Genomic DNA, 23,138 nt, shown 5'->3' on the forward strand with positions numbered 1-23,138 from the left:
TTTCCATGACCTCTTCCTAAACATTGAAAACATAACTTCTCTTTCTTGGCTTTATCAAAATCCACAGGAGAGAGAGGACCCCTAGACCCCTTGGGTTTTTTAGATGCATCTGAATTAGCAACTAGAAATTTTCTTGTATTGTGGCCGTACTGAGTGTGTGTATTACCATGTATACTAGTAGACACGTTACTATTATGTGTTTTCTTCTCATCAGGGTCATCATACCTTGCAAAAGTCATTTCAAGCTTTTGAACATGCTCTTTCCTTGAACTGTATACACAGAAATCATCTATGAATCCTTTCACAAACTTCCGAAGGAACTGGGTAAGGACCCAATCCACTTTTCTTTCAAAAGCTCCACGTCCATTTGTCAACCCAAAAGGAAGGCAGCAAAAGTAGAAACAACCCTATGGCATGATAAAAGTAGTCTTTTTCCGGTCTCCTGGAGCAAGGATAAGCTACACTGTATCTTTCAAAGCCAACCACTGCATCTAAAAGTTGTTCAATGAAAGGTAAAGGGTAAGGATCTTTCTTGGTCACTGCCTTTAATGGCTTATAATCAACACAAACTCTCCAACGCCCATCTTTCTTTGGAATGACCACTACAGGGCTCACCCATTCAGCATTATCAATTGGCACAATTAACCATGCATCCAAAAGCTTATCCACTTAATCCTTTAAAGCATTCAATTGTTATTCACCCATCCTTCTTAATTTTTGCCTTATTGGCTTTGCCCCTTCAACTAGTTCAATCTTCACAGAATCTCCAACAAAACCCCTTATTTCTTGACAAGAAGTGATGAAAAGATTTGGAAACCTGACCAACATTGTTAAGTACTCCCTTCTTTCTCCTTTTCTCAAATCAGTACTCAGCATATTTTGAATCAGGTCCTTCTTCACTGGAAATTCCTGTTTAGGCCGCATCAACTCCTCAAGTTGCTCTAAACGGCTCGAAGCATTTATATCCCCGAATACTTGCAATACTTCACCAATTTCTCTCTTCTCATCGTCCAACAACAAGAATGACACTTTACCCTCATCATTGGAACTGGAAGCATTGCTAGTTTCTGAATCTTCAGAATTGTCTTCACTAGTAACTTCGGATTCATCATTTTCACTCACATCTCCTAATGCCAAAGGCTGCTTGGTAGTCATATCAAACACCCTCTTTTCACCCTTCCTGTAAGAACTAGGGAACTAGAATCTAGGATCCTCCTCCCAACCTCCATTTATATAGGCAGGCTCTTAGCCCCTTTCCCTAGACGGATCCCCTCTCCACACTGCCTAGCCCGACCCTTGGCCGTAGTCCATGACTATCCTAGTTCTTAGGGTACAGGACCCTTGTCCTGACATTTCTCCCCCCTTAAAGAAGAGTTTTTGTCCTCGAAAACAAAAGTGGGAAACTTCTTCTTAAGAACACTAATGCTTTCCCAAGTGGCACCTTCTTCAGGTCGGTCTTTCCACTTGATTAAGGCTTGTTGTCGTACATGATGTCGTGTACGCAACTCATGATAATCCATAACACGTTCAGGTTCATGCGGTAAAGTAGGAGGTTCAATGTAATCGACCAAAACCTGTTGGTCACTGACGTTCTCGTCTCCATGTAACCGCTTTCATAGACGCTGTCGTGCAGCCCCGCTGCCATGATGAGAAAAAGAGCAGAGAAATGTAAGCTAAGCTTCTTTGAAGCCTACTTGATTAATGGTCAGTGATGAGGGCTTGTTAATAGGCCAAGTATAATGATTAATGTATGCCAGATGCGGCTTAGAAGGGCCAACAGATGCCAAAAATGACTATTCTTAATGTGAGCACATATAGAAGATTATGATGTAAAACTGCAGTGCTTGAAGTGCTCTACCGGCTTGTCTGTACGGCTCGTCGATTGGAGCCACAGTGAAGAAGTTATGCCACTTTGAAGTTTGAGTCAATTGCAGATCCATACCGGATTGGGCAACTACAGCTGAGGTGACATAAATGAAATGAATGCACAAGCCTAAAGTGCTCACTTTGTGGAGCGCGTCGGTCTTTTCAGATCAGTGATCGGATTTACGGCTGCTAAGATATTGGCTGTTAAAGATTCACCGGGGGCCGTTTCTGTACCAGTCCGGTCCGCTCAGTCGGTGTGCCATTTTGGAGTTTTTAGTTACAGCCAGGGTTTCAAATGCAGTAGAAAAAGTGCTCGAGGTAGCAGTGCTTTGGTTGAGATGTATGCCAGATGTCATGCACTTCAGAGCGCACAATAAGTGCTTGAGTGGCATTTTTTTTTATAAAGGGTTGTCTCTTGCTGTTCAAGACCTCGATACGGACAACGAGACTCATGATGGGATTGCTCAACATCAACTACTGGAGAAATTTGTTGTGCCTTGCAAAATATTGGTTGAATGTTTACGCCAAAAGTTGTGCCTTTACGAAAGCATGCCTTGCTTGATAAGCATACCTAATGTGGTGCCGCTACGAAAGCGCGAAAATCTCTTGATGAACACATTGTTCGAAATGTCGTCTCATGGACTGTGTTGATTGGCTGGAGTTGTATGCCCAAGTGTGGTGCCTTTACAAAGTGCGGCTTAGGCCGCCCACCCATAACCTTAGGAGATATGGCCGTCCAATTAAGGGGCATGGCCAATGGCCACTCAAGAAATGTGAAAGAAAAAAGGAAAGCATGGCGTGCAAGCAGAGGCAGCGAGGACGAGCTGCGCAGGGGAGGAATGAGATCGTGGTGGCCGGGTCGAGCATCGGATGAGGTCAGCCGTGTGACGAAAAACTCCTAGCTCACCATGGCGCACAAGTTCGGCACTGCTTCCACTGAATTTCGTGCAGGTCGACTTCGCGGTGCCACATCAGCAGGAGACCGGTTTTATGCCTCCCTAGCAACGACGGCGCCGTCGTTGCTAAGGGAGGATGCATGCTATTAATAGAAGGCTTTCTTTTGCATGAGAGTGGGCAAGAATAACGAATGAAAAAAGTTAACGAAGGAAGGGCAATGGAAAGCCACGAAAGGGGTTTTCTGAAGGCAACAAGGTAGGGTAAAACCCCCAACTTAAGGCCACCTAAGAGAAGGAGCCTAGATCTCTGATCTTCGAGTCCAATTATAACCAATCAATAGCTCATTTGATTCGCTTCGTCGAGAGCTTTACGAAAAAATTGATCTCAACTTTTTTGACGATCGGAGCTGAAAGTTATTAATCCATTTATGCATTCTTGTGTAACAAAAATGGGTGTGAAAAAGAAGACACACCAACCCCAAAAGAAAGACATGGGTGCCAACAAGGATTAAAGTCATCCATTGCCCAATGAAAAGGTTGCATTTTAAATAAAATGAACGTTGAGCATTCTTTTGAATTGCACAAAGTTGGTTCAGCTTTGTCTTATTATTGGGGGTGTCATTGTTCTTTCTTTGGGGGGTGGTTTTTTATTGGCCCCTTTACCCTAGACAAGGAGGGCTTTCTCTCTCCCTCTCGAGCTTGAACGAGGCCAAGTAAGAAAAGCAACAAGGAGGTGCAAGCTTGAGGGCACGAAGCCAACAAAGGGGAAGCCAACGAGGGCTGAAGAAAGAAGGTTATTGCAGGCGAGAGGAATTCAAGCCATAAAGAGGGAGAAAAGCTCGAGGGGAAGAAAAACGTGAAGAAGCTTGGAGAGACGGCGTGCTCTCTCTCTCCATCGGGCTTTGGCATGAGAATAAGGCAAGCCATAACAAGGGAAGGAAGAAGAGGGGAAGAGGGTAAGCAAGTGGAAGGGGCTCTGTCTCTTGACCTCCAATCGAACCAAAACAAGGGCGAGTTCTCTCTCTCACTCTCCAATCCAAGCCAAGAACGAGCTTCGCTCTTGATCTCAAATTCAACCAAGGCAAAGCATCTCTCTCGTCCTCGAAGCAACCAAAGCAAATGAGAGACTTTTTCCCTCTCTCTCTCACTCTCTCTCTCTCTCACTTGCTCTCGGACATAAGCAAGAAAGCTAAAGGCGCTCTCGCTCTCTCGTGCTTGAGAAGGAGAGGATCTCGGAGCGTTGCATGAAGCTGGCATGAGCTCGGAAGAGGAAAGCAAGTGTATCAACCAAACAAGGGACAAAGTTCCGTTTAGCAATTGAAGAGCAGGAGAAGGTTAAAGCCTGTAAGCGGCAATTAAGCCAGTGCAAAGCATAAGAAGCAGAAAGCTGCATAATAATTACAGTAACTGAAGCATGAAAACTGAGGCATTGAACAGAATTGAAGCTTGCTGAATCTAAGGGGCAATCAAAGCAGATAAAACGACATGAGGGAGTTATCGTCATCGTCATCGACTAGAGATTGATTCAATAATTGTTAAGCCCCGGTGTCGTTAACGACCCGGTTAATACTGTAAAGCAGGAGCTTAAACTCCTGGTTAGCAGATGACCCAAGCGACGGCGCTGATAACAGCCCGCCTTGGCTAAAGATTAAGTTGTACTCAGATGTATTAATCGATTAATTGATGATTACGGTGATTTCCAGATTCCATTACATCTGTTGTTCTTGTTCTCTCTCTTCACACCTCCCACAGCAAGAGGCCCGGCACCTGCCCGGCTCACGTAGCGAACACATATCCCCCGACATCTTTGGTGAACCCGACGTGAAACGAGCCGGGGTGCGAGGTAAAGATGGAGATGACATAACAATTAAAGCATTTTATTGATGATTTCAGTGCCAAAGGATTTGATAAAAATCTAGCAGTTGCAGATTCCCTAAAATGATGGAATTAGTTCAGGGATGTCTGCAGGAAGCGAAACCCGTGCATTTAAAAAAGCAGATTGATGATGCTGTAGAGCTAGCACTTGATGCTCTTCGGGAGCAGTATTATATTTTTCAGGGATATGATCCAGAAGGTTTTATTGCATGTTACGAAGCTGAGATGAAGAGCCGAGATGTTCTAGAAGATCGGATGATTGCAGCTTTTGAAGAGGCTATAAACTCGGATTTTAAAAAGCAGGTTCAAGAACTGGCAGAAGAATATCCCACACGGTGGGAGTATTTTGCAGAGGATTTTATTTACGAAAGCTCAAGGATTCTAGATCGTGAAATAAAGGAGATTGATGAACGAAATAAGGTTGTCTTTAGTAAGGTGAAGGGGATCAGATGCAGATCCTCAACTATGATGAATTCTAGGAGCATATTTCTGCAAGAAGTAAAGCCAAAGAAAATGCTAAGCTAGAATCTATTATTGATGCATGTCTTCTGGAAGACGAGACATTATTGCATGCAGATGATGATTTCATAGTAAATGTTGTTTATGCTCGATTGGGATTTTCTTCTTTATTCCAAAGCAGATACGACTCTATGGATGCTAAGCATGCAGTCATAACCTCTCAAAGTGACATAAATGAGGAAGCAGATTTCTCAGAGCCAGTACATGGTTTGCATACAAGCATAGTTGCTAGTAGTGATCAAGAAACATGTTTGTCAGAGTCAATATGTGATGTGGATGCTCATTTGGAGTGCTCTTTGGGTGTAGACCATGAAGATAATGCTTATGCAGCATTACATGCAAAAGCAACTATTTTGGATGATGCTATACAAGAGGGTTTCATGTCTATGGCTGCATTTCAGGATACTGGTGATGATGTAGATATATTTGATGCTCGACCGTATGTATTTGATGTGAACCAAGACAAAGATTATGATTATGGAGATGCATATTCAGAGGGGGCGATCGATGATGATGAGTCTATGACTGCTACAGGTTACAGGTTTTGCTATGATGATGCTATGGAAAAAGAAATTGATGCTATCTTTGTAATGCATGCTGAGACTTGTGCTATCGAAGTGGAAAGATATTTGAATGGGAGTGTGAAGCTTCCAGAACAATTTGTGCCTATGTATGAAACAAGCAATGAGGTTTCCTGTGATAATACTCAGAAACTAGGTGGTTCTTCCAAGGAGGAAGATATGGAGCTTATGGATCTGCTTGATGATGCGCTAGAGGAATTTCGAGCTCCTTGTGACAAGAGTAGTGATGAACATCCTACAACATATGATGAAGAGCTTATGTTTATTTTGGATGAGGCTCTAGAGGAGTTTGTGCCTAGAGAAGACAACCATGCAGCGTTTGTGGTATCAAATGAAGTGATGGAATTCAATGACTCACAAATGCAGATTGATCTTTTGGAAACCATAGTGGCTGAATTCATTTTTCCGCTGGATTCTGCTATGCTGGGAATTTGGGACTTTCTCTTGCTATGCTATGAGAGTTTGTGGAGATGCAATATACTTGAAATATGATTTTCTACCACCTTATGACCCAGGAGGCTATCATGCTAGTTATGATTCTTGGCAGTTACTATATATGCCTTATGACCCAGGAGATTATCATGCTAGATTTGATTGCTGTCAGTTACTATATATGCCATATGATCCAGGCGGTTTGCATGAAGATTTGTGGGTTAACGTATGTTTAGGCTGTAATGATTGGAAATTCTTGTATTTTCCCTATGATCCTAGAGGATGGTCCAAAATTTTTCAAGGAATGCTCACAGTGGGGCAATTGATTGGTTTCCCGTTTGATCACGGGGGCTACTAAAGTGCGAGATACAGATTTGAAGAGTACCAGCTATCTGTTGTAACAGGTTGCATGGTACAAGATTTTGTCTTCTAGATCTATGCTAAGTCAAAACAGTTTTTGTTATGCGGTCAATAAGATTACATGGCTGGCTTCCATTTGACTTCTTTGGATAATTGATGAAGTATATTCACATCTATTGAGTTGGTTCTGCTAACAGAACTTGAAGTAAAGGACTTGACGGCCATTCCGTGTGCAGACAGATTAAGGCATACTTGAGCTTGACAGGGTTCCTTAGGAGAGAACTTAATGGTCAAGCCGTGTGCATCATTAACTGGAGCACTTGAGTCTGGCGGGGTTCACTAAAACAAGTTATCCATGATTGAATGCTTTGAAGATACGGCAGATATAGTTCAAGGATTTTTGATGGAGAGCTACCTAATGATTAAGCTAAAACATTGATGATAGGGTATAAGCCTTATTTTGTTTTTCATAGGTTTACGAGTAATGTGAGTCTGATGATGGGTAAGGAGCTTAAGGTACCTATAGCCGATACATATTGAACTGCTATTGGCACAGACCGGAGGCTGTGCAGGTTCAGAGGGGGTGGATGTCGTGCAGCCCCACTGCCATGATGAGAAAAAGAGCAGAGAAATGTAAGCTAAGCTTCTTTGAAGCCTACTTGATTAATGGTCAGTGATGAGGGCTTGTTAACAGGCCAAGTCTAATGATTAATGTATGCCATATGCGGCTTAGAAGGGCCAATAGATGCCTCAATGATGCCAAAAATGATTATTCTTAATGTGAGCACATATAGAAGATTATGATGTAAAACTGCAGTGCTTGAAGTGCTCTACCGGCCTGTCTTTACGACTCGTCGATTGGAGCCACGGTGAAGAAGTTATGCCACTTTGAAGTTTGAATCGATTGCAGATCCATACCGGATTGGGCAACTGCAGCTGAGGTGACATAAATGAAATGAATGCACAAGCCTGAAGTGCTCACTTTGAGGAGCACATCGGTCTTTTCAGATCAGTGATCGGATTTATGGTTGCTAAGATATTGGCTGTTAAAGATTCACCGGGGGCCGTTTCTGTACCAGTCCGGTCCGCTCAGTCGGTGTGCCATTTTGGAGTTTTTAGTTACAGCCAGGGTTTCAAATGCAGTAGAAAAAGTGCTCGAGGTAGCAGTGCTTTGGTTGAGATGTATGCCGGATGTCATGCACTTCAGAGCGCACAATAAGTGCTTGAGTGGGATTTTTTTTTATAAAGGGTTGTCTCTTGTTGTTCAAGACCTCGATACGGACAACGAGACTCATGATGGGATTGTTCAACATCAACTACTGGAGAAATTTGTTGTGCCTTGCAAAATATTGGTTGAATGTTTACGCCAAAAGTTGTGCCTTTACGAAAGCATGCCTTGCTTGATAAGCATACTTAATGTGGTGCCGCTACGAAAGCGCGAAAATCTCTTGATGAACTCATTGTTCGAAATGTCGTCTCATGGACTGTGTTGATTGGCTGGAGTTGTATGCCCAAGTGTGGTGCCTTTACAAAGTGCGGCTTAGGCCGCCCGCCCATAACCTTAGGAGATATGGCCGCCCAATTAAGGCGCATGGCCAATGGCCACTCAAGAAATGTGAAAAAAAAAAAGGAAAGCATGGCGTGCAAGCAGAGGCAGCGAGGACGAGCTGCGCAGGGGAGGAATGAGATCGTGGTGGCCGGGTCGAGCATCGGATGAGGTCAGTCGTGTGACAAAAAACTTCTAGCTCATCATGGCGCACAAGTTCGGCACTGCTTCCACTGAATTTCGTGCAGGTCGACTTCGCGGTGCCACGTCAGCAGGAGACCGGTTTTATGCCTCCCTAGCAACGACGGCGCCGTCGTTGCTAAGGGAGGATGCATGCTATTAATAGAAGGCTTTCTTTTGCATGAGAGTGGGCAAGAATAACGAATGAAAAAAGTTAGCGAAGGAAGGGCAATGGAAAGCCACGAAAGGGGTTTTGTGAAGGCAACAAGGTAGACAAGGAGGGCTTTCTCTCTCCCTCTCGAGCTTGAACGAGGCCAAGTAAGAAAAGCAACAAGGAGGTGCAAGCTTGAGGGCACGAAGCCAACAAGGGGAAGCCAACGAGGGCTGAAGAAAGAAGGTTATTGCAGGTGAGAGGAATTCAATCCATAAAGAGGGGAGAAAAGCTCGAGGGGAAGAAAAACGTGAAGAAGCTTGGAGAGACGGCGTGCTCTCTCTCTCCATCGGGCTTTGGCATGAGAATAAGGCAAGCCATAACAAGGGAAGGAAGAAGAGGGGAAGAGGGTAAGCAAGTGGAAGGGGCTCTGTCTCTTGACCTCCAATCGAACCAAAACAAGGGCGAGTTCTCTCTCTCACTCTCAATCCAAGCCAAGAACGAGCTTCGCTCTTGATCTCAAATTCAACCAAGGCAAAGCATCTCTCTCGTCCTCGAAGCAACCAAAGCAAATGAGAGACTTTTTCCCTCTCTCTCTCTCTCTCTCTCTCTCTCTCTCTCTCTCTCACTTTCTCTCGCACATAAGCAAGAAAGCTAAAGGCGCTCTCGCTCTCTCGTGCTTGAGAAGGAGAGGATCTCGGAGCGTTGCATGAAGCTGGCATGAGCTCGGAAGAGGAAAGCAAGTGTATCAACCAAACAAGGGACAAAGTTTCGTTTAGCAATTGAAGAGCAGGAGAAGGTTAAAGCCTGTAAGTGAAAATTAAGCCAGTGCAAAGCATAAGAAGCAGAAAGCTGCATAATAATTGACAGTAACTGAAGCATGAAAATTGAGGCATTGAACAGAATTGAATCTTGCTGAATCTAAGGGCAATCAAAGCAGATAAAACGACATGAGGGAGTTATCATCATCGTCATCCACTAGAGATTGATTCAATAATTGTTAAGCCCCGGTGTCGTTAATGGCCCGGTTAAAACTATAAAGCGGGAGCTTAAACTCCTCGTTAGCAGATGACCCAAGCGAAGGCGCTGATAACAGCTTGCCTTGGCTAAAGATTAAGTTGTACTCAGATGTATTAATCGATTAATTGATGATTACGGTGATTTCCAAATTCCATTACATCTGTTGTTCTTGTTCTCTCTCTTCACACCTCCCACAGCAAGAGGCCCAACACCTGCCCGGCTCACGTAGCGAACACATATCCCCCGACAACGGCTTACATAAAACACCAGATGAATGCGAGAATGTGATGGTAGTAGTAGTTTGTAGGCACGATCACCAACTCGCTTGAGAGGCCCACAATATCGGGGAGATAATTTAGGTGTCGGTTCCGTTTTCAGACTTTTTGAATGTTCTGGCACACGTAAAAATACTTCCTCCCCTTCTTCGAAGGTAACTTACCGACGTTTCTCATCAGCATATTTTTTATACCGATCCTGTGCTTGTCGGACATTCTGACAAGAAAGTTTCAGCATATCCATGTGGTCTTGGAGAAAATCCTTAACCTGTTGGAGTTTTTCGGTTGCCAATCCCACCATAACTGGTGACCTAGGTTGAAACCCGTACATGAGCATGAAAGGACTGAAGCCTGTTGTGAAATGCTTAGAACTGTTGTAGGAAAACTCGAGAATAGGTAAGTATTCTTCCTAGTCTGTCTGTTTTTTGCTGACATATGCTCTTAGCATATCCTCTAGCACCTGGTTAACCCATTCCGTTTGACCATCTGTTTCTGGATTATCAGCTGTACTGAGGTTGAGTTGTGTACCCAATCGTTTAAATACAGCTCTCCAGAAGTGGTTGTTAAACTTGGGGTCACAGTCACTAACAATATTACTTGGCAACCCATACAATTTGTATAGATTGTCCACAATAACCTTGCTAGTTCCGGTGTCTTAACCGTTAATTTGGTCGGAATAAACTTACATAGTTTAGTCAACCTTTCTACGACCACCCATACTTAGTCATGACCTCGTATAGTGGTTGGTAACCTACAATGAAATCCATAGAGATACTTTCCCATTTTCCATTGGGAATTTCCAAAGGATGTAAGAGTCCTCCTGCTTTCAGGCGCTCTGCTTTGTTAACTTGACATTTTTGGCAATGCAAGACATAAGCTTGAACAAAGCCATGTAGACCTGGCCAGTAAAATTGTCGCCGTACGAGGGAATAAGTTTTTTAATCCCCGGGTGCCCTGCACTTGGACTATCATGACATTCATAAAGAATTTGGCACCGAATTTCTGTGTCCGTCGGTACACAAACTCTCCCCTTGTGGAGTAGGTACCCATTGTCGATGGTGAAATGCTTCCATCGCTGTAGTTCATCACTTGATAAAGGAGAACTAGGTGTGGAGGTTAACTGTACACTACCTTCATTGGAGTGAGAAGGATCCCTCTCTTGAACATGGATCCACACTTTGGAATATGTTTCATCTTGCTCATATTTGCCCTTGAGAGATTCTAAAAATTCACTACGAAGTTCCATGAACAAGAGCGAATTGATCTCTCGCATTCGACTGAGAGCGTCTGCCACTACATTGTATCGGCCTTTGCGATACCTTAACTTGGCGTCATATTCCTGAAGGATCTCGGTCCACCTGGCTGTTCGACCCTTTAAATCTATTTGTTGTGTAAACCATTTGATGCTTTCATGGTCAAACACAATCTCGAACTGAGAACCATACAGATAGTGATGCCATGTCTTTAAGGCAGACAATATTGCATAGAGTTCACGTTCGTAAGCAGAATAATTCTGTTGAGCTGCATCCAACTTCTTACTTTCAAATTCAATTGGCCGTCCGTCTTGTAACAGGACTGCTCCAATAGCACGGTCACTAGCATCCGTTTCCAAAACGAATGGTTTCAAAGGATCTACAATAGCCAATATAGGAGCTGTAGTTAATGCATCTTTGAGTGTTTCAAAACTGTGCTGTTGAGTGGAGCCCCACTGAAAAGCCTTACCTTTTCCTTTTAGTTGGTCCGTCATAGGTACAGCAATGCGAGCATAGTTTTTAACGAACCTTCGGTAAGAACCTGCAAAGCCTAAAAAGATATGTAATTCTTCCAGATTTTTAGGAGGTGGCCATTTCCTGATGGTATCCACTTTGGATTTATCCATGTATAGGTCATTAGCTGAAATAACATGCCCTAAATAATGAATTTCTTCCTTGAGAAAATCACATTTAGATTCCTTGGCATATAAATTGTGTGCACGTAACAACTCAAACACCTGCCTGAGATGTTGTAAGTTCTCTTCTTCAGAAGCACTATAAACTAGAATGTCATCGAGGAACACAATGACAAATTTGCTCAAATATGGTTTCAAGACACTATCCATAAGTGTCATGAATGTCGCGGGCGCATTGGTTAACCCAAAGGGCATCACCAAAAAATCGTAATGTCCAAACCGTGTTCGGAATGGAATTTTAGGTATATCAGCAAGCCGAATACAAACTTGGTGATATCCTGACCGCAAGTCGATTTTCGTAAAAATACGAGCATGAGTTAGCTTATCAAATAACTCATCTACCCTTGGCAATGGGTATTTGTTCTTAACTGTAACCGTATTTAAACCCCGGTAGTCTACGCACATGCGCATACTGCCTTCCTTTTTCTTCACCAAAAGGATAGGCGAAGCCCATGGTGAAGAACTGGGTTGTATAAACCCTCTGCTAAGGTAGTCAGCAAGCTGACGTTCCACCTCAACAGCCTCTGAGTAACTCATACGATAAGGTGGTTTACTAACAGGTTTACAGCCTGCAGCCACGTCAATGCCATGTTGCACTGAGCGTGTCGGCGGTACCCTGATGGCAAATCGTTAGGAAAGACATCTTGAAATTCCTTTAACAATTTTTGTAACTGATTAGCAACGTTTGCTTGTGTAGAATTAGAAATTTGCGGAATAGAGGAGAGAGAAGCATGCGCCGTTGTGGAGTGTTCAACAAACTCAATGTTAGAAAGAAAATGAGACAGTGAGTAACACAAGAAAACTTGTTCTATTTCATTATCAGAAACGAGCTCCATAAGCTCGGCAATACAAATCAGTGGTGATGATTGTATATCCTTTTCTCCTAACAACAACACATGTGTGCCATGGGAATCAAACATCAAATTGTTGTGCTCATAGCTACGCATCAGTGATGGTCCTAGGCTATGCAACCACTCCCTACCAAGAACCACATCAGCCCTTTCCATGTTCATAACTTGAAAATCCGAACAAGTAGAGTACCCTTGTACTTCCAATGGAACATCTCGGCATTGAGTATTCCATATTTCACTATCATGTCCATTCATCATTGCTACCTTGTAGCAGTGGGTACTCGGAGTTTGAGGCAGTTTGAGTTTTTTCACCAATCCATATTGATGAAATTGTGCGTAGCACCGTCATCTACCAAGATGCGCACCTTGTGCCCCTGCAGATATCCGTGCATCGAGTTAGTGGTCCAAATGTTTGTTGCCACATGGAAGTTGTGAGACAGCATTCATGCACCACCTCATTGTGTGTTACTTCCAGTGTAGATAACTTTGAGGAAGACTCGAGAGGCAGTAGTTGCACCGTGTGCACTGCTTTCTCCTTCCCCTGGGCAGCAGATTTCCCCTTGGGACAATCCTTTTTGCCATGGGCTCTTCCTAAGCATTGAAAACATAGCTTCTTCTTCTTGGCCTTATCAAAATCCTCAGGGGAGAGAGGACCCCTGGACCCCTTGGGTTTTTTAGATGCATCTGAATTAGCAACTATAAATTTTCTTTTATTGTGACCGTACTGACTGCGTGTGTTACTATGTGTACTAGCAGGCACGTTACTGTTATGTGTTTTCTTATCATCAGGGTCATCATGAATATGTGCTTTCACTATGACTTCCTCAAGTGTTTTAGGGTCCTAGGATTTGACATACTTCTTAAGTTCTGGAGTCAGACCTCGAATGAACCCTCGTACTTTTTGAAAGGTATCCAAGCCTTCCAACTTGAGAATGGCATCCCTATAGTGAGAGATATATTCAAGGAGTGACGGATATTGGCACATGGAACACGTGTCCCAAGCGGTCCAATTCCGATCAGCCTCATTTGTAGGCAAAAATTCCTTGCTAAACATTGATTTAAAGGCTGCCCAACTCTGTGGTATGATGTTCTTCTCCTTGAGAGACATCCACTATTTGTAGGCCTTGCCTTCCAGAGTTAAGCTCGTTTGCAGAGCTCTTACTGCATCCGGAGTTCGCTGTAAGGCGTGAATTCCATCCCATTTACTGAGAAAGATATTCACTGCATCCTTATTGTGGTCCCGGTCTTCACCTTTGAAAACTGGTGGTTTAAAATTCTTCGACAAATCATCTACCTCTTTGGCAGTGAGAGTATGCAGTGTTTCATTAATTGGGCCTTGCCCTTGTGTTCCAACATGCTCATGCATATCGGTGTCAGCCGGACTCTTAGTCTGATGTTGCATCAATTGAATGACTAATGTGGAAAGTTTAGTAACATTTTCATTTAAAGCCTTAAAATTTTCATCCATGACTGTCATGCGTGTCTGAAGTGCACGAAATTCTTGAATATCGAGCAATTCATAAGTATCTTCTCCTGCCGCAGCGTCGTGGGTACTCTCCTTGAGAGGATCCGGCCACGAGCCGTCATTGGCGGGATCGGGAGTACTTTGCTCAAAATCGAATGTCATGTTGATATCCGAATCCATGGCTACACAGTGTAGTGAAAGAAGTACTCATGAGAAAAATACCTAATTTTGGTAGTACTTGCAAAGTACAGCAAACTCCCCTTTGCGCGTCGTAGCACTTAATCGTCGAATCAACAATAATTTGCATCGACGGGGTACGAATCGAACTCCACGCCGTGTATGGCTGAAGCTTCACCTTTGAGTCGAAGCTTAATTGTTGGAAGCATCCACTATTATGTTGCTTGAACGCCTCTTGAAGTTGTCGCAAAAAAATATGCAGGTTCTATAAATTTCTGCAGGTATTGAGCGTAGTCGGACTTCATGAGATTCGATGGGAAGCCGAGTGTTTGCTTCGCCTTGCTTGTGTTGCTCTGGCTTGCTTGACCGCCTTGGTTCGCTGAATTGCCTGTGGGAAGGGCCACTAGTAGTGGCCGAGGCCAATGGCCAAAAGGCCTCACAATGTGAAAATAGGCGAAATTTTGAAGGAAAAAACACGCAGGCAGCGGCTCCGAGTAGCGCGAGTAGAAGGAGATGATGGTGTGGCTAGGTGAGGCTGGCTATGGTTGCAAGCTCTTGGCAACTTCCCTACCTCCCCATGGTGCTCCTTCCAAGCCAATCTCCTCGCGACTTCATGCACCACACACCCCGTTCCTAAACGGGAAAGACGGACCAATTTGGCAAAAAACCAGTCATTTTTGGAAAAGCCCCAGAAAAAGCCACGGTTCTCACCCAAAGAGCTTACTTTTAGGGACCTAAAGAGACCACGCCTAGAGAGAGAGTGGAAGAGAGACTCCTAAGCTCTGATACCAGTGTAAGAACTAGGGAACTAGACTCTAGGATCCTCCTCCCAACCTCCCTTTATATAGGCGGGCTCCTATCCCCTTGCCCTAGACGGATCCCCTGTCCACACTGCCTAGCCCGACCCTTGGCTGTAGTCCATGACTATCCTAGTTCTTAGGGTACAGGACCCTTGTCCTAACACTTCCTGCCATACACACAGATTGTGCCCTTGCACCAGACCCAACAGCTCTCAACCAACATCGTCCCAAAATAAGAGGAAAATCTCTCAGGCCAGCTGGCATAACATGAAAGTTTACTATAACCTTCACGTTAAAGACTTCAACTTACAAATTATTAATCAATCCCAAACACTTCACTTTGACATGGTTTGCTAGTCAAATCCTAAACCTAGAGCTTCCGCAAGTAATGAGACCCAATCTCTCGACACATGACTGTGTGATCATACAAACTTGAGCACCTCCATCAATGTAGGCCTCTCCCATGCCCACACCTTTGTGCCAAGTGCTCACCACCACAGGACAAATGTCGAGTAACTCTTCCACAGCCAACACTCTGTCTTTTCCATGCTTCGGCTCTTTCTCTGGGTTCATTAATGAATTCCACTGCCTCTTAAGTTTGGGCACCATATTCATCAATTGTCCAAAAGTACAATTTACTTTCCTCCCAATCATGTCTTCCTTTAAACTATAAGTTTTTTGGCCTTCTCCCAAAGGTAAATCTGCTACTTCAAACCGTCTACGAGGTCTTCTCTTCCTTTTGAATTTCGCATCTTCACCCTCTTTCTCTTTCCCTTTCTTTTTGCTGGGACCTGGAGGGGCATAGCCTTCCCTCTCTCTTTTGCCTACTACGGGTAGCATATCTGCGTCTTTCTTTTCAACCCGCACAATACCCACATGATCACCAGAGGTTGAGGCCTGATTTTCCCATTCAATACCTTGATCTCCCTGTATATCCAATGCATAATCATTAGCCCTGTTAGGAATCTGCTGAGGAACATATCACTTCCCATCCTTCTTGGCTTTGAAAAATAAGTGCTGATGTGACCAAGTTCACCACAATTATAACAGGTTGGGATGAACCTCTGTTGCGGCTAAAAGACGCCTTGTCCAAGACCCGCATTAGCATTAGGCTTACCTTCACACGCCTGGGCCATTCCTCTACCACGACCACGACTATGACCACCTCCAAGAACACTGAGCCACAATTCTTGCATCATGGTCATCATATCTTGCATATTTTGTTGTAAATGTTCAGTGTTAGCAACCTTTTGAACAGGTTGGGCTCCATCCTCTACCTGATTTCTCTCATTTTGGTCACCATTACCTTGCACATGGACCGCTTTCCCATACTCATTGAGTCTTTGAGCCTTCCATTCTTTCTCTCTAGCGATAGTGACTGCTTCTTCGAAGGTAGCGGACGTTTTTAGCTCAACTTCGAACTTCAGATTTTATTTTAAGTTTGCCAAAAAACGGTCCTTCTTTAACATGGTTGGAGGGGTTTCATTTCCCAAAGCTCGATCCATTTATCCCATAAACGGGAGAACTGCATGACAAAATCATCAACACTTTGATTAACCTTTTGAGTGTACCCCAAAATTTCATGCCAAACTTCATTAGGTACTTCAATAGATGTGTATTGTGCCAGAAAAGCCTGCTTCACACGACTGTAGTCCAAAACCACCCCTGAAGTTTGTGCCTGCACCAGCTCCTCATGATTTTGTAACCAAACTTCTGCCTCATCCTGTAAACTGTATTCCAGCAACCGCAACAATATAGCTTGATCTAGTATATTTCACAGTAAGAAATTGACATCCAATTTTTCAATAAAAGTATGTGCATTCTCATTAGGCAATCCATGAAACTCTGGAAACTCGTCTCCCACGTTCGATTGCCACAAAAACACTTACATGTGACATTGAAAGTTCAAGGGATGTCGATGGATCGCTCCAATATCTAATCCACGTCACACTAGGTAACCCGGTCCCCAGTGCTTGGCTTCACAAAACCTCATGACCCTCCAAAGGCTGCAATCCAATTACACGACCTCCTCAAGTGATGTCCACAATTTGCACATACATAACCGTCCATAAAGACCCACATCCCCTTTATATTCTCTGCCTGCAGAATATACATATTTCACAAGAATTGGAGCACAGGAGCACTTGCTCCTCAGTGGGGGCACCAAAACGATGTTAGCGTGCAAACGGCAAGGAAATTGAGTGCATGTATAGCCTTGCACGAGTAACACCGTCGGAAGGAAGAACTATCGCACTGTCGAAATCATCTGTGATAACCACCTGTAAAGATTTATGAAAAACCCTTCAAGCATGAAACACACTTGTAATTAGAAGAAACCAAGGACGTTATGACGAAGCCCGTCTCGTGGAGATGTCCGTAGAGTATCCGTAGGAAAAAAAAAAGATGAAAGATGAAAGAGTTATGGCCACTCGAAACCGGGGGTGTACTCTTTCTTGCTAAAAAATGAGCTCTCTTGAAAGTGTGCAAGTGTTGCAGCTATTAAAAAGGGGCTTCTTTATCCTCTTAAATCAAATTTTCCTCTTCTCTCTCCTCGGCCGACATGGCCTCTTGGGTCTCTTTTTTGATGGCTCATTTTAGGCCTCTTTTGGTAAAGTTTGGAGCCAAAGTCGGTGACTTTGTGCACATGGGAAGGGGGGGGGGGGGGGAGGGGGTCCCAGAGGACCAAAAGGGGGGCAAGCACCTAGGCAGGCAAGTGTGGACAACTGAAAAAGGCGCCCCCATCTCCCAAGAGCCCACGAGCCCATCAAGCCAAGCCTCTCTCCAAGTGATACAACTAATGGGAGGTCCCCCTTTGCCCTATATACCCCTCATTCTCCCCTTATCCCTTCTTATGTGGGATAATTCCCATGCCACATGGCAGTTCCTCCCCAATCCTCCCAACTCCTTCGTGCCCAATTAATTTCTAGCTTCTCCCCCAAGTAGGAGAAGCTTCTCGGACAACCTTCCCAAAAGCATAACTTGCTGCTCCGGTCACCAAATGACACACCGTAAAGTACGGCTTGAAGCCCATCATCTCAGCTACTTGTAGAAATCTTAAATCTCAGCATTTCCAATTCCAATCATCAAGTTGGCTTAGTTGCCTTTGTTGCATGCACCTACAATCACTTTCTAAGTTGAGACCGCCTACTTCGGATGCTCATAACTCATAATGTACAAGTCCGATTCACGAGCTATAAAGCACGACTGAAGATATTTATTAAAAACTATGTCTTGGGGACTCGAACAACCCAAAACATCAGCACCCAAGCCTTGGAAAACCACACCTTTGTACATGAATTTTTACATGGTCGCTTCCAAGACTTGCACGGCTATGTACACATATATACATGATGCTAGTGGGCAAGCTTTTTGGCCTGATCTAATGACTTTATGCTCATCCAAAAAATGCTGACAACGTCAAGGATCTTGGATATGAAGGATTATCCCAATTATGATTTTGATGGATTTGGACTCTTGTATCAAGAAGCTACCCTATGTATACATGCCTCATCTCTCTCTCTCTCTCTCTCTTTCTCTCTCTCTCTCTCTCTCTCTCTCTCTCTCTCTCTCTCTCTCTCTCTCACACACACACACACACACACACACACCTCTTCGCAGACACCATGAATGTTCACTCTGGCGATGGAGCTCTCTAATAGTTCACGGGACGGTGAGCAGATCATTAATGAGAGTGAAGACCTCCCAGTGGAGGAGCTCTATAACGTCAAAGCAGTAGAGCAAGGAGACAGAGGAGTCGCCATCCAAAATAATAGAAATGCGTGGGGAGAGAGAGAGAGAGAGAGAGAGAGAGAGAGAGAGAGAGAGAGAGAGAGAGAGATGATGATGATGATGCATGCTTACAAAAGTGGAGATTCCCCTTAAAGGAGCATATAAATATAAATTGAAGAAAGCATCTCCTTGCATTGTATCAACAAGTTTCTATAGCAAGGCCACCCTCCACACTATCTCGCACGGGCGGCTTAGACTTCTGCAGAGATGGAATAACTTTGCAGAGATGGAGAAAAGTTATTCTAGCCCATTATGATCACACCAGATTGTTTCTTATTTCTAACTACCTCAATGTATGAGTTCGGTCAGGCTGGATTCCCCTTTCCATCCTAAGGGGCTTTTTGTATTTCTTTCCTTCTATTAATTCAGTTTGTATTCAAAAAAAAAAGAGACTTTGCCATAGTAGTAGTAGATATTAGAGGCCGTCTGATTGAACCAAACCATTTACAACAGAGACACTTGTTTATCTCATCCAGCAAACCAGCGCGCGCGTTTCAGAGAAGAGCAAGGCTGATAGTCTCCTGCGCTCTCTCAGCATTGGGGCACGCACTTCCCACGATCAGCTCGATCAGCTCTCAGCATGCATTCCAAGGAGAGGGAGGAATTGAAGGTGGGGGCTCTGGATTCGTTTCACTCAGAAAGAGGACTTAAAGTTTCTATGTCGTACAATTACCCTGTGATTTTGGAGCTTTCAAGCGATGGACAGTGCATAATTAGTCCACAATGGAGTGGCGGTAACTCACAGCTGGCATGTCGGCAGGAGATGAGGAGTCGCAAGCACACTTGGACTTCTACTGGAAGCCATCTTCAATGATCCGGCCATTGCTAGGACAGCAAGGAAAGCCCCAGGAATCCTAACTCCAAGCATAAGCTTATCGCTCAACCTCTCTGGATGAGCAGCCTCGAAAATCCACCTTGTGTCAAAGACAAGCTTTTAAGGTGTGGATTTGCAGTAGAGCAATGCATGGGAATGGCGCATTCTGCAGATCCCCTGTCACCCTCACTAATTTGGGCATGCTGTAAGAATAAAGATCTGTCACGGGGTAGGCAAATACATCATGAGCTTCATCAAAGGGGGTTACTTGAGAAAAATTACTCTGATGCTTTAATCACTATGTATGCGAAGTGCGGTGAGCTTCAGAAAGCACAAACATTACTTGACATGCATAACAGCACTAGTATCATTCCTTGGACTGCTTTAATAGCAGGCTACGCCCGACACGGTCAGGGCAACAATGCGTTAGATTGTTTCGACCAAATGCAACTCGAGGGCATTTCCCCAAATGCTGTGACTTATGTGTGCCTTCTTAAAGCTTGTGCTGTAATCAGAGCCCTTGACAAAGGTAAGCAGATCCACAATGAGATTTCGAGGCAGGGTTTGTTGGAGCAGCACATCGTGCTGGGTAATGCTCTTGTGGACATGTATGCCAAGTGTGGTGCTCTTTCACAAGCGCAAAGTGTCCTAGAGAAGCTCCCTTCTCGAGACGTCTTCTCTTGGAGTGCTTTGATTGCAGGATATGCACAGAAAGGGCAAGGCCAAAAGGCTCTAGAATGCTTTGAACAAATGGAGCATGACAATATTCCTCCAAACGCAGTGACCTATGTGAGTATGCTGCAAGCTTGTGCTATGATTGGGGCGATTGACAAGGGAAAGCAAATCCATGAAGAGATTTCAAAGCAGGGGTTGTTGGAGCACAGCGTAGCTCTAGGTGGTGCTCTGGTGGACATGTATGCTAAGTGTGGTGCTCTGCTGCAAGCACAAAGTACCTTCGAGATGCTTCCATCTCGAGACGTGGTCTCGTGGAGTGCTTTGATTTCAGGATATGCTCAAAAAGGGCAGGGCCAACAGGCTCTGGAATGTTTTAGAAAAATGCAACATGAGGGTATTCCTCCAAATTCTGTGACCTATGTGAGCCTTTTGAAAGCATGTTCTGCGATTGGAGCCATTGATAAAGGAAAGCAATTTTATGATGAGATTTCAAGGCGGGGATTGCTGGAGCATAGTACTGAGCTTGGGAGTGCAATTGTGGACATGTATGCACAGTGCGATGCTCTTTCCCAGGCACAAAGTGTCCTAGAGAAGCTCCCCTTGTGCAACATCACTGCATGGAATGCATTGCTCACAGGTTATGTCCAAAAGGGGAAAGGCCAACAATCTTTAGAATGTTATGAACAAATGGTGCGCAAGGGCATCCGTCCAGATGCAGTGACCTATGTGTGCATCCTGAAAGCATGTGCTGCGATCGGTGCTTTTGACAAGGGAAAGCAATTTCATGATGAGATATCATCCCAGGGGTTGCTGGAGCATCAGGTAGAGCTGGGCGGTGCACTTGTGGACATGTATGCCAAGTGTGGTGCTCTTGCCCATGCACAAAGGGTCCTAGAGAAGCTTCCTTTCCGAAACGTCATCTCTTGGAATTCGTTGATCGCAGGATATGCACAAGAAGGTCAAGGGGAGGAAGCACTCAAATGCTTTGGGGAAATGCAGCATGAGGGGATTGTTCCAGATGTTGTCACATTCATCTCGCTGCTGAATCTGTGTAGTCATCTTGGTCTGGTGGAAAAGGGCCAAGAGCTTTTTGATAATATGCGTGTTATGCATGGGTTGGAGCCTGATGTTGAGTGTTTTGCCTGCATGGTCGACCTTCTTGCACGTGCCGGGCACCTATTGAAGGCAGTACAAGTGATCCAGGCAATGCCTTTTTCTGCTACCTCCGAAATTTGGCTTTGCCTTTTAGGTGCTAGCCAGAAATGGGTGGATGTGAAATTGGGGACCTGGGCATTTAAGGGTGCTGTGGAGGTTGATGAATGTGATGCAACAGCTTACATTATCATGGCAAATTTATATGCCGCAGCTGGAATGCCAGAGAAGGCTAGAGATATCGAAGCCATGAGAATAAAGATCACAGCATGGAAGCAGTCCGGGTGTGCTTCTAGGACCAATTCGGCCATGCACAAAGCAAGGAGATTGAGTTGAAATGAGAAAGGGTATAAGAAGAGGAGAAGCTATTAACGGATGTAGTGAAAAATGTAACACACCCTTTACAGGAACAATTCCAGGAGACCAGATTGATATTGTTTAATGTTCATAAATTGTATAAGTTGAGTATCATTAAAACTCACACCATTCTGCAATCGAAAAGATTAATGAGCAGCTATTGAAGACATCGTCATTAGGACGTACATCAAGCCCATGAAGTCTGGAACGTGAGTCAAGTGCATGCAACTCATCGACTGAAAGCCTTCTGCTAGCATCCACAGCGGGTAACCCATCTAGCCTTGTGGGGGCATCTACACCTGGTACAGGCGGCAACAAATCTGCTAACCTCGGATCCGAACGAGTGTTGATTTATCAAGAGCTAAACTTGTAGTTCATTCCTCTTGCTTCAAAGACTACATCTCCTCAATGTAGAACAGGCACTGCTCCCAAGGTGATGCAAAGACCCTACATCCACTTGCACCCTTGCGGCTCAAGGATACTGCAACTCTGGTATGTAGTATAGTTCCTTGTATATTGTCACATTATTTGTTAGTGCGGCATTGCAAATTGTTTGCAAATTTGTCTCTTTTCTGAGAGTACTGTTCTACACATTCCTCGAAACAGAAGTGCCATGCAAAATAATGAAGGGGCCGCTTCTTTGCCTACAAGGGGATGTGTTTTGATCCGAGTTAAGACCAGTAACTCAATAGGGAAATAAGATAGCCAACGTAGTGCACATCGGATGGATCTTTGAGGTCCCTTGGGATGCTCTCTCTCTCTCTCTCTCTCTCTCTCTCTCTCTCTCTCTCTCTCTCCTCTTGAAGAAGATGGTGCATCCCAATGCAGGTGCAACCTCCTCCATCTCCAACTTGTAACAAAGAAGCTGATGGCAAGTTTGCATGGCTAGCTTAACTGTGAAAGCTCAAAATGCTGGGGTATTCTTTTTGCACTTTTGCTTATTTCTCAAACGAATGAAGGGCTCTCACTATCAATGTAGATGATGTTGGCAGTGTCTTGTCCAACACCTAAATCAGCCATAAGGCGTCTGAGCCGTACACACTCAATTGAAGCTGTGAAGATTGCTCTATACTCAGCTTCATAGTTGGGAGTGGCCACAGTAGGTTGCTTCTTGCTCCAACCATGATATGCATGAACTGCAGAGCATGAAACAAGACCACTTGTGAACATTTGCGTGTCATAACAACCAACCCAATCCGAGTCCGAAAAGGATTTGCAAAGTCCGAAAAAGCATGCAAATATGGCAGCAATAATCCCGCCGGGATAAAACAACCCAAGATGTAAATTGCCACTTAAGTAGTGAAAGATCCAATGCTTATGCATAGATCTGTCAACCTACGAGACTACAAACTGATTATCTGGGCCTCGTATTAATAGCAGTCTGATAAAGAATGACATCAACAGGATCA

The 23,138-nt window shown here is 44.2% G+C and overlaps 1 protein-coding gene across 1 annotated transcript; it reads left to right on the plus strand.

Annotated features, from left to right (window-relative positions):
• Positions 1-19,162: 19,162 nt before the first annotated feature.
• LOC147462705 (pentatricopeptide repeat-containing protein At3g09040, mitochondrial-like) lies at positions 19,163-22,469 on the plus strand. Its single transcript, XM_086485072.1, has one exon. The coding sequence runs from the start codon at positions 19,624-19,626 to the stop codon at positions 21,706-21,708; it is 2,085 nt and encodes a 694-aa protein (XP_086341198.1). The 5' UTR covers positions 19,163-19,623; the 3' UTR covers positions 21,709-22,469.
• The last annotated feature ends 669 nt before the right edge of the window (positions 22,470-23,138 follow it).

This window comes from Adiantum capillus-veneris, chromosome 2, assembly GCF_014529385.1.
Source record: "Adiantum capillus-veneris isolate H3 chromosome 2, ASM1452938v2, whole genome shotgun sequence".
Taxonomy (NCBI): Eukaryota; Viridiplantae; Streptophyta; class Polypodiopsida; order Polypodiales; family Pteridaceae; genus Adiantum; species Adiantum capillus-veneris.